Source organism: Diabrotica undecimpunctata, chromosome 9 (genome assembly GCF_040954645.1).
Source record: "Diabrotica undecimpunctata isolate CICGRU chromosome 9, icDiaUnde3, whole genome shotgun sequence".
Lineage (NCBI taxonomy): Eukaryota > Metazoa > Arthropoda > Insecta > Coleoptera > Chrysomelidae > Diabrotica > Diabrotica undecimpunctata.
The window spans coordinates 42,935,392-42,951,964 of NC_092811.1; the positions used below are offsets into that span (position 1 = coordinate 42,935,392).

Genomic DNA, 16,573 nt, shown 5'->3' on the forward strand with positions numbered 1-16,573 from the left:
TCCACCATCAGTTTTGTTAGTTGTTAATATTATAAATATATTTGTTACAAATAGTTTTGCTTTTATTTCAGTTCCTGCTTACAGTTATAATATAGCAGAACAAGGTCAATAGTGTCTTTTCGGTTTTTAAACATTATTACAGGATATTAAATCAATAGTACTTTATTCCTTGTTGTTCATAACTTCATTTATTTTTTTTTTTGTTAATTTCCTTCAGAAATTAGCTGGCGCCCATTTTAGTATTTTCCTAGGCATCTCCGTATATTCTCTTATCTTACCCCTTTTATAGTTCCAGATTTTCCGGTGCATTATTATATTGTATTCTTTTGGTTAAAAGATCTCTTTTCCCCTTATCTCAAAGCCAAATTCTAGTGTAGTGAGGCTAGCCCGAATTCGTGCTTGAGGTTTTGTGTCTCTGTGTTCTTTTGAGCTAAGCCATTCTTTTTATTATAACTTCTTTGCTAGTTCTTCTCTAATTGATCATCTCCTTCTCCATATACCACCCCTAAATTTTATTTAGGTTTCATTTGGCGCTTTTGCGTTTGCAATTTGATTAGGTTTCAATATTCCTAGTAAAAAGTTCTGCGTATTTTAAAACCTAAGATATATAATCATTAGATATACAATTTTATTAGTCTTATACGAAATATGTCAAAAAATGTGATGTTTGTTTAAGAGTTAAGTAACTTTATTTTTGACAATCTCAAAAATTATTAAAAAGAAAAGGTATTTAGGAAAAAAAATAACTTTAAAATGTTCAACATTTTTACTTTAACAAAAAACTTTACAAAAAACTCTATGTTCAAAATTTTTTCTGCGGTAAAATTGAAAATTCAACTGTTCGCAATAATGCAATGAAATGATTCTAAATAAATTTTAATCTATAACTATTATCAAAATATAGGTTTGAGAATTAAATATCGAAAATTAAAAATCTAGAAATACAGTTTCTCAACATATTTATACTTTTACACCCAATATTAGCAAAACCTTAATTTTCTCTTCCAGACGTAGGATGTTGCTGGTATTTCTACCTTCTCATAAACAAATACTCCTTTAAACATGAAACTGTTTTGACAGTTCTCAAGTTCTACACGCCAGTGCAACCTGAGTTAATTATGCATTGGTGAACAAACTTTTAACGTTTACAGAGGAAAGGTAGACAAAAAATAGTTTTGTTAATATAAATAAAAAATAATGAATTTTTAAAAGTGGTCTTAAAATTTATTTTTAATTTTAATCTTCTTTTCTTTGCAATAATTTTCGACACTTTTAAAAATAAAGATAGATTCGGAGTCGATACGTGTACCTGAACGAGTAAACATCGTTTTTGCCGTTGTTGTAAATTACCGCGTTTATAAATAATAACTTTTAAACTTGTTTTATGATTTATACTTGTTACGGACAATAACAAAATGCAATGTAACTATATACCTGTATTTTCGAGGGTGAATACAATCTCTAAATTTGAATAAACAATATTTTATTAAGTAAATATAACCTTACAAGAAAACAAGAAAATATATCAACAATTTTGGACATTAAACTAGTTGTCCTATATCTAGGCAACTTTCATCACTATGATGTATAATAAGTTGCCGCCTTCAACTTTCGGCAACTTTCGTTTTTCCTTGTTGATTAACTTAACATTTACTTAACTTATACTTAACCCTTTCACGGACAAGACGGTCCTGGCCGTCGGTTTATTATCGGTATTCTGGGACAAGACGGTCATAGCAGTCGCTATTTGAATCGCTATCAGATTCAAGATAGTCTCGACCAACGATGTATATATAAGTATTTTCATATATATGAGAATGCCGTATCCTATACTATAAGATTACTTCTAATTTTGTGAAACAGGTGTAAATCGGTGGACGACGATACTCGATAGGAATATTGTGATTGTAACTCCCTATTTTCGTTCATGATTGCAAAGGTGATGCCTCGTTAGCACAATAATTGCAGAATAAATAAGTTTTAAAAAAGTGAATTTAGAAAAAAATGAACTCATCTGCATTTATCAGAAAGTAGTGGCAGTTTTGGAATATATATGTAAAAGGGCAAAACTGAGCGACAAGGGCATAAACATAAACGGAGAAAAGCTTAGCCATCTAAGGTTTGCAGATGATATTGTACTAATAGCTGATAGGATAGATGAGGCCAAAGAATTTTTAAATCAGCTCTACCTTTTCTCGCTAGAAGGGGGATTGAAAATAAATATGTCTAAAACCCAGATGATGACAAATCTTGTAGTCAGCGAAGATATATGCGTATGAACAAGATCCATAGACCAGGTAATGGCCTATAAATACCTAGGTCATGAGATTCGCATAGGAAAAGATAACCAAACCGTTGAGCATCTCCGTCGTATAAGACTGACTTGGGCAGCCTTCGGCAAGCTGAACCATATTTTCAAATCGTCTGATATACCAATATGCCTCAAAAGAAAAACGTTTAATCAGTGTGTTTTGCCAGTGTTAACTTACGGTGAGGAAACCTTGACAAGGGAAACAGTTCAAAAGATCCGTGTGTGTCAAAGGGCGATGGATCGTGCTATGTTGGGCGTTTCACTACGAGACAAGATCCCAAATCGCCAGCTACGACAAAGAACAGGAGGGGCTGATGCAGTAGAGAGAGTAGCAACACTAAAATGGAACTGGGCAGGTCACGTGGCTCGAATGACAGATAATAGATGGACAAAGCGGATAATGGAATGGAGACCAAGAGATGATGCCTACCAAAGCAGAGGTCGTCCACCAACACGTTGGACTGACGATCTAAAACGTTGTCATAAGAATTGGATGCAAGAGGCATAAGATCGAAATAGATGGAAACTTATGAGGGAGATCTATGTCCAGCAGTGGATAAGCGAAGATTGAATGATGATGAGTGGCAGTTCTGATGATAGTGAGGGAAGTAATAAGGAACAAAATGCTAATATGTTTGGAAATAGTGACAGTTCAGATGAGTATACTCCCAATACCAAAACAGATGAGAGTATTGGCAAGTATAAAATATTTACATGAGTACCCATATAGCAATAGCAAATAACAAAATCTTATCTACATATATGTATAATTGGTAAAATAGGAATATCACTTCTCAAATGAGCATGAAATAACAGGTATCATTCTGAAGCAAAGTTATGCATGCATTTTCTGAATTAATATTTTATTTTATCAAAATCAGACCTCAGATTTCTCAGGCTGTCAGGGTACAATGACTAAGGTATAGTTGGTTTTATGAAAAAACATTTAGTATTTCATTGAATATTGATAGTGCTGATGTTAATGGTGATGGAGTAAGGTAATTACAAACAATACAAAATTCCAGTAGCTCTGAAGAGATTAAAAATACAGATGAGGAATGTAATGATGGAAATGATGTGAAAAATTGGGTTGAAAAGGTGATACCAATTCCCGAATTTGATTTCGTTAGAGATTTAGCGGGTGTTAAACTCCATTTACCAGAAAATACCACACCTGTTCAAATTTTTAAAATACTTTGGACCGAGGAAATCATGAATATGATATTAGAATCCACCAAGAGATATGCCAACAAACTTACAAGAGAATCCAGACCTCACAGAAAATATAGTAGAAAATGTGTGTGGAAAAACGTGAACCTAACGGAGCTAAAAAAATTTTTGGGTCTATGTATGTTGCAAGGACAAATAAAAATGCCATCTATAAGAAATCTTTTTACATATGAGACAGAAAATAGAAACGGTAGGCTACATAAATTGGAACAGTTACTAAATGGCCTACTTACAAATTTTCAGAGGGCGTTATCTCCTGTAGAAAATTTATGTTTAGACGAGTCGTTATTACTATTCAAAGGTAGATTAGTTTTTCGACAATATTTGAAGAACAAGAGGGCCAAATATGGAATTAAATTCTATGAATTATGTACACCGGATGGCTTTGTCCTAAATATCGAAATTTAGAGAAAAAATTTTGACAGCAACTGATCGTGGTAGTGACCCTACTTCTTTACAGCTCCATAATTTAGTTCTTCAACTGATTACTCCACTGATTACTCCATATGTAAATAAAGGGCACCACATATTCATGGATAATTTTTATAACAGGCTACATTATGCAAAAAATTATTAGAGAGACAAACACATTGCACAGGAACCTTACGTTCTAATAGACGAGACAATCCAAAAAGAAGAACAGTATATGAAGAAGACAAGACCGTGTTAAAGTATCTAAATGGAAGGATAAGAGAGATGTCTGTAGTTTATCCACTCGTTACCATCCGACAATGATATAAACAACTAACAGATTTAACCAGCTCAAAGTAAAACCAAAAGATATAACCGAATATAATCACAATATGTCTGGTGTTGATCGAACACTGGTCAACTAACTTCATATTACTCATGTCCACTAAGGACCATTCGCTGGTATAAAAAAGTGTTATTTCATTTGTTGAACGTAACAATTGCCAACGCCTACTTTATTTATCAAAACGGAAAAGAAAACCGCCAAGAACAATATATTATGAGTAGCTTAGATTTTAGAAATTATCTTATAAAAAGTTTTATTGATATACCTCTTGACCAGACTGACGACAGGAGTTATGTAAAAGTGGGTCCTATACATGGAGGTAAACGTAAGAAAATGACTCGGAGAAATGATGAACAAATTGGGCATCCTCATTATCAAGAAATGATTCCTGTACCTGAAGGATATAGACGCAAGAATTATTATTTACGATGTCCTCCATATTCTAAAAATAAAATTCAAAAAGAAAAGTCTTGGCGATGTAAGGATTGTAATGAAAATCCATCATTATGTCCTGGATTATGTTTTCAAACGTGGCATCACTTCACGTATCACTTAGACTAGCAAATATATTTATAAATTACACATCTGTAATAGATTTTGCGTGTAGTGAAACCAAAAATTCCTCTTACAAAGAGAATAAAACAGCCATTTCAATTAAAAATAAATCAATAGAAAACAACATAGTGTTCACAAAAGCAGACAAAGGTAACACTACTATTGCTATAGATAAAATAGAATATAATAACAAAACAATAGAATTTTTAAATAATCAAAACATTGAAACGTTACACAAAGATCCAACAGAAAAGTATCAAAAACAAATTAAGCTAGCTTTAGAAAATTCAAAATCAATAGTAAATCCAATAGAACAGAAATACCTCAGTATCATGAACCCACAGCCTCCTAAATTATACTCTTTCATTAAACTACACAAACCGGATCACCCAATAAGACCTGTAGTGTCTTTTTATACAGCTCCGTCATATAAACTTTCAAAAAAACTGTTAGAGATTATTTTAGAACACACTAAATTTTCACCTAAATTTACCATAAAAAATACAATAGAACTAGTTAATAAAATACAACATTTTCAGTTACCTAACAACTCCAGATTAATTTCATTTGACGTAAAAAATCTTTTTCCTAGTATCCCTCCTACAGAAACTTTTATTCTAGTAAAAAACCTTTTAGACCAAAATAGTACAAATCCAATCATTACATCTGAAATTTTATATCTTCTTGAAGTTTGCATAAACCAAGACTACTTTGAATTTAATAATGAATTATATACAAATAACAGTGCAGGACTTATAATGGGCAATCCTCTAAGCCCATTGCTATCAGATATTTTTATGGATCATCTAGAGACAAAGATTTCAAAACATCCCATATTCAAACAGTTTTTATATTGGTGGAGATACGTAGACGACGTACTGGTATGTTTCACAGGAACTAACAGGCAACTCGACCAATTTTTATCGTATATTAATTCTCTTCATAGTGATATTGAATTTACAATAGAAACAGAACAAAATGAATATATAAATTTTTTAGATTTAAAAATTACCAGACTTAAAAACAAACATGACCTCTCCATATTTCATAAACCTACCCATACTGACACGACTATTCACAATTCATCATCCCATCCCACACAACATAAACTGGCAGCCTATCATAGTATGTTACATAGATTAACAGCAATTCCTATGTCAAAATACAATTTTGAGACACAATTAAATATCATTAAGCAAATAGCAGTAAACAATGGATACAACGAACAAACAATTAATAAAATGTTAAATCAAAAACTACACAAGAAAGCCCTGAATTTAGTATTTCCACCACCAGAGAAAAAACCCAGTACCTTCTGCTCGATTACATATACAGGCAAAATATCAACAAAAATAGCCAAACACATAAAAAAGAAAGGAATAACACCAGCTTTCAGAACAAATAACAACCTAGGCAAATATATTAAAAACAATAAGAGCCAACATAAAAAACACTTACACAGTGGTGTGTACAAACTTAAATGTGGCGACTGCCCAAAAACTTACATTGGTCAAACAGGTAGAAATTTTAATAAACGAATAGCAGAACATACAAGGGCTTTCAATAATAGAAAAACAGATTCTACATACGCACTTCACCTTCTAGATTATAATCATTCTTTTAATGACGAATTTAAAATTCTACACATTTAAAATAAAGGCCTTAAGCTATCTTTGTTAGAATCTATGGAAATCAACAAGTTAAAAAACACAGATATAATCCTGAATGACCAGCTTGAGACGAACAGTTCTCCCCTCCTCAACCTATTTCATTAGAGACTATAAAGTGTAAACCCATGCCAAAAACAGATCACTTGAGAAAGGCAATCAGCCGAAACAGCTGTAGTGATAAGAATTTAAAATAAATTTTGTGGAAGTTTTGAAAACAAAGTTTTCAGTGTTTTATTGTTACATAAAATGAATTTCCATCAAGTAACGGTCGAATCCATCAATTTTTTTATTTTGTTTTTTACAATTTATTATAGTGTGGGTTGTGTCTGTATTTATTAAATTACTGAAATACCGTATTTCATTCATTTATTATTCGTCGTTTATGTTCAATCAATGCATTTTCATAACATTTAATACGACGGTTATGAAAGTATTGTCCAATAAGACCATTTATATAACTCTAATCGGACAAAACGGCAGTGACCCTCATGTAATTTTTGTCGTAAATATGAGGTATTTTGTACCATTTTGTCCCAATAGGTTAATTTTTAACCACAGTTGACAAAGTACTGATAAATTTGCAAGTGTGTTTGGAGCAGTGTGCAAAATTTTTACGGTGTCCGTCAAAGGATTAACAAAACAATACATTTTTATTTTAGGACTTGGGTGTTCACCTAAGAACTGATAGTGCGAAATGGATCGAGAAATGTCGTGCTATAACTGGAACGACTCAAGATGAAGTAGACGCTGCTGCTCAGGGCATGTTTCCAGAAGAATTTGCGGTAAGTTAATATATTATTTTCTTAACGTTTCTTAATGTTTCTTAACTTTTTAACGAAATTTAATCTTACTACAGCTCATTGGCTTTAATGATACCGATTTCAAAATTCTGAAACTAAGTATCAGCTGGTGTAGGTTTTGCGTAGTATCTTCGAATTATTTAGTAGTCCCCAAAACATGTTTGCCGCCTGCGATCTAGTGCATCATAGTTATGCAAAATACAATTTAATTTTCAGAATCTCTGCTCTGTATATAAAACAGCTCCATTGTAGGTCACTGGACTGCTTTTGTCCACTAGAGACGCCTTTTACGATTCTAACATGGTGTTTGGTTGTTTTCTGCAATCATTTAGTAATATTGGTAAATATCCATGTCATAAATTACACAAGGTATACCACTTTCTTATTCCCAGACGAGGAAATATTTATAAATGAAGAACCACTGAACAAACACAAGATACTTAATGAGACTCTAAAGATGAAGTCAATCTGGTTTTCTTCTTAACGTGCCTTATCAATCCCCTTGACGTGGGCGATTAACACGACAACACTCTCTCTTTCTTAAGTTATTCTGAACAGTTATTAGACTCTTTGTATTTCCATCCATTCTTTGATATGCTTTAACCACGAGAATTGTTTTCTATCAATTCCCCTACGTCCTTTAATCAGGTATCAGAAGTAAACAGTAGGTTCCAGCTTGGGTTTAACATCAGAAAAACAAAATAAATGGCTATAGTTAGTCAAAAATAGGATAACGCATGGACAATTATTCATCATCATCATCCAGCCTCAAGAGTCCACTGCTAAACATAGGCCTCTTCCTGATGTTTCCAACCCCGTCTATCTTGCGCCGCTCTTATCCAGTTTTTATTGAGTCTTCTTAAATCGTCAGTCCATCTTGTAGGTGGTCGACCGACGCTTCTCTTGTCTTCCCTTGGCCTCCATTCCAATAACCTCTTTGTCCATCGCCAATCTGTCATTCTGTCTATGTGTCCTATCCATCTCCATTTTAGTCTGGCTATCTTCTCGATGATGTCAGTCACTCCGGTTCTTCTCCTGATGTCTTCGTTGGTTATTCTGTCTCGCAGAGTTATTCCTACAAGAACATAGACCGCTCCATTCTTCTCTGCGTGACTCTCAGTTTGGTAGCTGCTGTTTTTGTTAAGGTAAGTGTTTCTGCTCCGTACGTCAAGACTGGGAGGACGCACTGATCAAATACCTTTCTCTTTAGGCATGTGGGCAGCTCACCTTTAAAAGTTTCTCTCAGTTTTCCAAATGCTGCCCACCCAAGGCCAATTCTTCTCTTCAGTTCATGAGTCGGGTTATCCCTGCCAATAATAATTTCATGTCCCAGGTATTTATATCTATCTACGAGTTCTATTTCTTTCCCACCAATACTGATGTTTTGGTTGGGTACCAAATTGGTCATGATTTTTGTTTTCGAGATATTTATATTTAAACCTACACTTTCTGTAGCCACAACGAGTTCCTGTACCATCTCTCTTGCCACGCCTAGATCTTCAGCTATTATAAGTATATCATCGGCGAAACGTAAGTTGTTTAGATATTCTCCATCTATTTTTATTCCCTTTGTCATCCAATCCAAATTCTTAAAAGCATGTTCTAGGACCGTATTAAAAAGTTTAGGTGACATTGGGTCTCCTTGTCTAACCCCCCGTTCTATTTTTATGCGATTACTATTAGTATGTAATCTGACAGTGGTTGTTGCCTGCAGGTATATTTTGTATAATAATTTAGTATATCTTTAATCTAGCCTGCATTCTTTAAGCGCCTGTAATATTTTGATTAGCTCATCTGTGTTAAAGGCTTTGTGAAAATCGATAAATATTAGAACTAGAGGTTTATTGTATTCCACTGCTTTCTCTATTAGGGTTTTTATACTTTGTAGATGGTCATTTGTTCCGTAACTTTTTCGGAATCCTGCCTGTTCCCTTGGTTGATAAGTTTCTAATTTTCTTTCCATTCTCTTAACTAGTATTCGCGTAAACAACTTATATATATATATATATATATATATATATATATATATATATATGGCTGAGGAGGCTAATCGGTCTGTAATTCTCTAAATTTGCTTTGTCTCCTGCTTTGTGTAATAGAATCATAGTAGCGTTGTTCCAGTCTGTTGGAATATTGGCGCTGTGAAGGCACATATTGAAAAGTTGTTTAATTTTTTCAAGTAATACATCCCCGCCAACTTTTAGTGCTTCTGATACTATTCTGTCTTCACCCGGGGTTCGATTATTTTTCATTTTCTTCAGGGCTTCTTTAATTTCTGATTTTGTTATATCGGGCATTAAATTTGATCCTTGGTTTAATACCCCAGTTTTTAGTGTAATTGGAGGTTCCGTATTGTTATCTTTTTTTCTTGATCTATATAACTCTGTGTAGAACTCTTCGACTATTCTTATTATTTCATCTCTGTTCGTTGTTTCTTCTCCAGTTCTGTTTCTCAGTTTATTAATTTCTATTTTCCCCTTTTGTACGCTCCTCTTCAAAACTTTCATGTTCTTATTTTGCTCTATTGCCTGTTTTGTTTTTTCTACATTGTAGTTTCTTATGTCTTTTCTTATTGCCTTTGTGATCGTCTTATTTATTTGATTTATTGCTTCTTTGCTTGTAGTGTTATCTCCTTTCATTTGTCGCCTTAGTTCTATAAGGGTTTTCGTGGGTTGACTCAGTTTTTCATCTTTTTTGCTTGTCGGACAATATTTAGTTTGAGCCTGTTGCATTGTGTTGACTATTTGTTTGTTCAATATATTGATGTCTGTTGTTATTGTATCTTTCAATGAATTACCAATATATTTTTCGAACTCCTGAATGTTAGTTGGTTTTGTCCATTTCTTTGGTTGTTTCTTATTTATCATTTTGAGTCTTTCTTTTTCGGTTGATATCGTTATTTTAGCTAATTGATGGATTCGACCGTTACTTGATGGAAATTCATTTTATGTAACAATAAAACACTGAAAACTTTGTTTTCAAACTTCCACAAAAGTAGTAGTGTAGTGATAAGAATTTAAAATAAATTTTGTGGAAATTTGAAAACAAAGTTTTCAGTGTTTTATTGTTATTTTAGCTCTTACTAACCTATGATCACTGCTTGTACTGAACTGGTTTAGCACATTTACGTCTTTAAATAATTCTTTTTTGTTTGTTAAGAAATAGTCAATTATTAGGCAACTAATAACCGGTATTAAAAATCGCCCACTTATGCATTTAGGTGCAAAGTTAAACAATCAGTGGGTACACCCGAAAGAAATTAAGATAGGGACCGAAGAGGCAATGTCAACTTTAAAGTCATGGACCTTAACTGAAGCGTCACTAGAGAGCAAGAAGAAGCGAAATGAAGCATTAGAAATTCGGTGTTAAAGACGCGTATTGGGAATTTTCTGAAAAGATAAAATTATCAACAAACAAGTTCTGCACAGTCTTAATAAAGAGAGCAAACCAGTAATGACCATAAATCATCGCAAACTGGAATACCTTACCTTACCTTACCAATGTAAGGTACATGGAAAAAGAGGTCCAGAAGTAAGACGAATATCCTGGTTGCATACCTTACGAACATTGTAAGTTGGCAACTAGGACACTTTTATCAGCAGCCAATAAAGTCAAAGTATCTATGTCAGCGTCTAACCTCTCTATTGGATAGGCACCATAAGAAGATATCACTTCCCCAGTGGAGGTTATGTTGTGGTTGGAACCAGGATTATTTCGGTCGTAGATGATAATTTTTGTCTGTGCTGAGGCCGCTAGATTATACTTTGCCGTTTATACTGTGAGCAAAAGAAAGGCGCATAAACCACCTATCTGACTAAGAAAAAATGCTCATCTGGAGGAGTTAACCTCTGCATGGGTGACATTTCAATGGAATCAGTCAAGAATATGTAAGCATCAAACTGTTCGACATCAGGAAAGATGGTTTTTAAGGCAGGGGGTTTCCTACTTGCCATTCAGGACCAGATTGTTCCAATTAAAAATTACCTGAAATAAGTTGTCAAAGATCCTTACGTCCAAAACGATAAATGCCAATATAGATGTCAAGCCGAATAATCTATCCAACATCTGACCGGGGGCTGCCAGGCGTTTATCGGTAATGATTCTAAAGAACTTCTGACTCAGCAAGAAGGATTATTTACCATAAACTATCCAGCAAACTGCGACCTTTCCAAACCAACTATATTAATTATTATAAATAGGTTCCTGATAGAATGCTTGAAAACTACAACTACAAGCTATACTGGAACTGCACTGTGCTCACAGACCAGCTAGTGGCGCATACTAGACCGGATCTCATACTAGTTAATAATCTTACTAGACAAACCACACTAATGGATGGGGCGATACCTAACCACTATAGTCTGCTCGTTAAATACAGCGAAAAGAGCACGAAATATAGAGATCTAAAAGTACAAATAAGGAGACAGTGGAAAATGAAAAGTACCCAGACATATATATCTATTACTGGTGTTATTTCGAAAAACCTCCTAGAAAACAAAAAACAGCTGGGTCTAAGTGAACACATAATAAAAACACATGGTATAAAACCATGCAGAGAGCTGTGCTACTCTCGAAGTCCAGACGGGTATGAAAATTTTGGGAGATACCCCAACGTACCAAGTCACCTAGGGCTCGATAACACGGAAAGAGTCCCATCAGAGCTTGATCCTTTTGATACAGTAGGTATCTAAGATGAGTGAATTTTCCTATTATAGGAAATGTGCGCCATTTGACCTTAATCTGTGGATATCAGTTACAGAATCATCATCATCATTGGTGCTACAGCCCTATAAAAGAGCCTCGACCTTCTCAAGTCTATTACGCCAGTCAGTTCAATCCATTGCCAACTGTTGCCAGTTTGCTGCGCCTATTTGTCTACCATCCTCATCTACACCATCCCTCCATCTGAGTTGTGGCCTACCCCTACTTCTACTTTCCACAGGTTGCGACATAAGGATTCTTCTAGGAGGGTTGTTCTGCTGTGATCTTGCCAGATGTCCTGCCCATCTTAGTCTTCCTATTTTTATAAAGGATACTACGTCTTTACCACCAAATATATGTTTATATCTGTGATATATCTCGTAGTTATACCTCCTTTTCCAAACACCATTTTTACAGATGCCACCGAATATTCTTCTCAGGATCCTTCGTTTAAATATAAGCAGGAGATTTTCATCTGCCTTGGAAATGGTCCATGTCTCCGACCCATATGTCAACACTGGTTGTATAAGGGTTTTGTATATGGCTATTTTTGTTTTTTGGCTTAAGTTTCTGCTTCTCATATGTCTACTTAGTCCATAATAGCATTTGTTTGCTAGGATTATTCTTCGCTTGATTTCTTCCGTCATGACGTTCTCCTTGCTGATCAGGGAGCCTAAGTATGTGAATTTGTCCACCACTTCAAAGGTAGAATTATCAACCGTGAATTGGTGGCCGATGTTTCTGGCTCTATTGTTGGGTGTTGATGCCATTATCTTAGTTTTATCTTCATTTACTTGCAGGTCCATATTTTTTGAGACGTTTGACAAGGTGGTATACATTTATTCTAGCTTGCGTGTTGTGCGGGCAACTAGGTAGACATCATCTGCATATGCCAAAATTTGGGATGATTTATTAAAAATATTTCCTCTGTTGTCTATTTGGGCATCCCTGACCGCCTTTTCCATCTCCCTACCTTCACGGCTTCATGGCTTCATACAATTAATTTCTTAGAACACTATCATAGGCCGATTTGAAGTCTACGAAAAGATGGTATGTGTCGATATTGAATTCATTGGTTTTTTCCAGTATTTGCCTTAGCACAAAGATCTGGTCTGTTGTTGATCGACCAGGCCTAAAACCACTTTGATATTCGCCAAAGCTCCTCTGAATATGCACTCAGGCGACCATATAAAATACTCGAAAATATTTTGTATGCTTTATTAAGGAGGGTTATTCCCCTATAGTTTCTGCATTCTTATATCAGTTACAGAAGACTTGATTAAATGTTGATTTTTTCAGGAAAAAAATTTATCTTTGCTTTTTTTTATTTGACCACGTAGTTATTAAAGGCCTTCATCATCATCAGTAGCTCGACAACCCTTTCTGGGTCCTGGCTTGTTCTAGGATTTTCCGCCATTCTGTTCTGTTCCTTGCTTTGTTTTTCCAGTTGGTAATCTTAAGTTTTTTCAGATCTTATTCCACTTGTTCCATGTATCTAAGTTTGGGTCTTCCCTTTAACCTTCTTCCTACTGGTGTTTGCCTCATAATATGTTTTGGTGTTTCAGTCTCCAACATTCGTTCAACATGGCCTATCCAGCGCAGACGTCCGATCTTTATGGATGTTATGATCTCAAGTTCATTGTATGCTGTGTACAGTTCAAAGTTATATCTTCGGCGCCATATGTCATTTTCCTTTACCCCCTTATATATGTGTCTAAGGATTTTTCATTCAAATGTGCCTAATAGGTTTTCATCGCTTTTCGATAGTGTCCATGTCTCTGATCCATATACAAGGACCGGTTTTATCAAGGTCTTGTATATTTTGCATATGGTTTTTCTTGTGATGTTAGATCTTAGATGTTTAATTAGTCCATTATATGTTTTATTAGCGATATGTATTCTTCTCTTAACTTCTTCACTGACATTGTTATCTGCGGTAACTAGTGAACCTAGGTATGTAAAATTTTTCACGCTTTCGATGTTATAGTCTCCTATTGTCAGATTCTGTAGCTTTCTTTGGCCTGTCGATTTACTGGCCTTCATGTATTTAGTTTTTATTTCATTAATGTTTAGGCCACTGTTTTGTGCCGCTCTTTCTATCGCATTAAATGCTTTTATCATCTCTCTTTCGCTTCTGGCTATGATATCAACATCATCTGCAAATGCCAATATTTGTACACTTTTTGTTATTATTGTTCCTCTGGTGTTGACTTTTGACTCCCTAATTATTTTCTCTAATGTGATGTTGAATAGAATTAAAGACCTTATGGAAACTATATAGACTGCGAGGGATAAGTTGATAGCTAAATATTAAATAAACAATAATAAAATAATTATACAAGTTCAAAAATCAATTAAGTCACTTATCTATATCAACAATAAACACTAGTTTTTTATAATAAAGTAAGCGGTTCTTTGTGTTTTAGTGTTATTTTTGTAAAAAAGTAGTTAAAAACTAAAATATAAATAAAAAAGAAACATACTTTTATATATTCAGAATACTGAAATCTACATTTAAACTTCGAAAGTGAGTCAAAGTCACCCGAAATTGCGGTACGTGCAGGTGATTATTTATTTAAAAACCAATATTTTTAACACTATTTTTTAGTTAATACAATTTTTCTTCGTTATTCTTTTTTATTGTAATCAGATCATTATTGAACACGTTTACGTGAGGCTGAATACCAGTTTGAGTCCAACAACTGTCTAAACTAGAACTTTTTCTTTTCTTTCTGTGTTTCTCGAATTTTTCTTTACTTTTTTTATTTTTACTGCAACTACTTTTAGTTTCACAATTCCTTTTTAATTTTGAGGTACCTTGTTTGTCTATGTTGTGCGAAGATGTTTCATCAGAATCAGAATTAACTATAATAACTTCAATTGGTGGTGGTGGTACAAAAATAACGTCATCATCTCTCTCTGGAGGAGGATCGCCATTAGCTTCGTCGTATTTTTTTGGAAAGTGTGTATTTATATTTACTGTTCCGATAATGGATTCATCATATTCTAGACCATAGTCAATACCATACTCTGAATCTATGTCTGACATGAATTTTGCTGAAGAATGTCACTAGCACCCAAAAATTATTATATTTTTACTAGTTTTTTCATTTATTAAAAAAACTTTAAAAAGTTCTTTGTAAATAATAATAAAATATGTAACAAAATGTCAAAGCTGACAATATAAATATTGATTTACCTTATTTATAACATACTCTGTTACTCGTTTGAATTAACGTCATTGGTTATTTCAAACGAATTAAATCAAAACACTTAACCCTATAACTTTGGAATCTATCTAAAGCTCTTTGTAGGTAGCTGGTAGATAGGTTAGGACCTCTACTGCTAGCTGCGATGGTTGTGTCGTCCGCATACAGACTTACCAGTGTTCTGGGGTCTGTTGGAGTATCAGCCGTGTATATAGTACGGACACCGTGAGATTTTTGAGGGCTCTGTTTGTGATATGGTTTGGTCTTGTTGCTTTTTTTGTGTTTGACATCTTTATTAGTCATTTGATTTCTTCGAGGGAGGTGTGTGTTAAACTTATTTTTCCCTTCTTTCTTTTTAGTCTTCTGGCTGCATTTTAACTTCTTACGCGAAGTCTATATCTTCATAGGGGTCTTAGTTTTTTCCACATGCTTTTTCTATTTCATCTTTTAATACCACCGCTTTTTCTTATTGGGTGTATACAATTCCGTTTTTCCCGTGTAGTGATGGTATGGGTTTTTTGTCTTTACGTAATATTTTGGATAGCTTCCAAAACGCGGATTTATTTGGATTTAATTCCTGGATATAGGTGTCCCAGCTTTCATTATTGTGATTTTGTAGCTGTTTTTTAACTTCTCTATTTAGCTCGTTTGTAATCCTTTGATCTTGCTGGGCCCTTGTACGATAAGCTCTTCTTCTTCTCCTGTTCTTTTCCCTGATCAGGTTTTTCAGTTCAGCACTCATGTCCCTGAATTTTTTTTTGTTTTTATTTTTTCTTCTTTTGAGCTGACATCGATGACATTTATTATAGTTTGTTCTAGTCTCTCCACACAGTCTTCAAGTTCTGTGATGTTGTTTTTTGTAGGTATTGCACCAATGTTTTCGCTCACGATTCTTTTGAAGTTTGGCCAACTGGTTTTTTGCTTTTTGTGGGGCTGAAAATAGTTTATATCTACTGCGCTCAGAATCGCTACGATTAGATTGTGTGTTGACTCGCCTTCGTTTAATGAATTTATTTCGTATTGTTGAACCACGTTGTAAAGGATTGCAATGTCGAGATGAGTAGATGGAGAAAGCCGATTGCAAACGTTGGATCCATTGGGCCAATTACAGTATTATTTCTTACTTCGAGATAGCCGCAGAGCAGTCTTTCATTTCTATTGGTAGCACGGTTATACCAATTCGGTGATCTCGCATTTAGGTCACCAATAATAATTGTGGGTTCTTCTGGAATCCAAGATTAGGCTTATGTCTTCGTCGAAGATTGGGCCATTTAATAATGATAATAATAATAATAATAATTTATTCAACAATAATACAAAATTTGTTTCAATAATTAAAA

At 34.2% G+C, this 16,573-nt stretch overlaps 1 protein-coding gene across 1 annotated transcript in view; it reads left to right on the forward strand.

Annotated features, from left to right (window-relative positions):
* Nucleotides 1–16,573, forward strand: part of LOC140449436 (uncharacterized) — a 54,374-nt gene that overhangs the window by 18,767 nt on the left and 19,034 nt on the right. Inside the window, exon 3 of the mRNA XM_072542605.1 lies at nt 7,183–7,305. Within this exon, the coding sequence (XP_072398706.1) occupies nt 7,183–7,305 (123 nt within the window). The remainder of the gene's footprint in view (nt 1–7,182; nt 7,306–16,573) is intronic.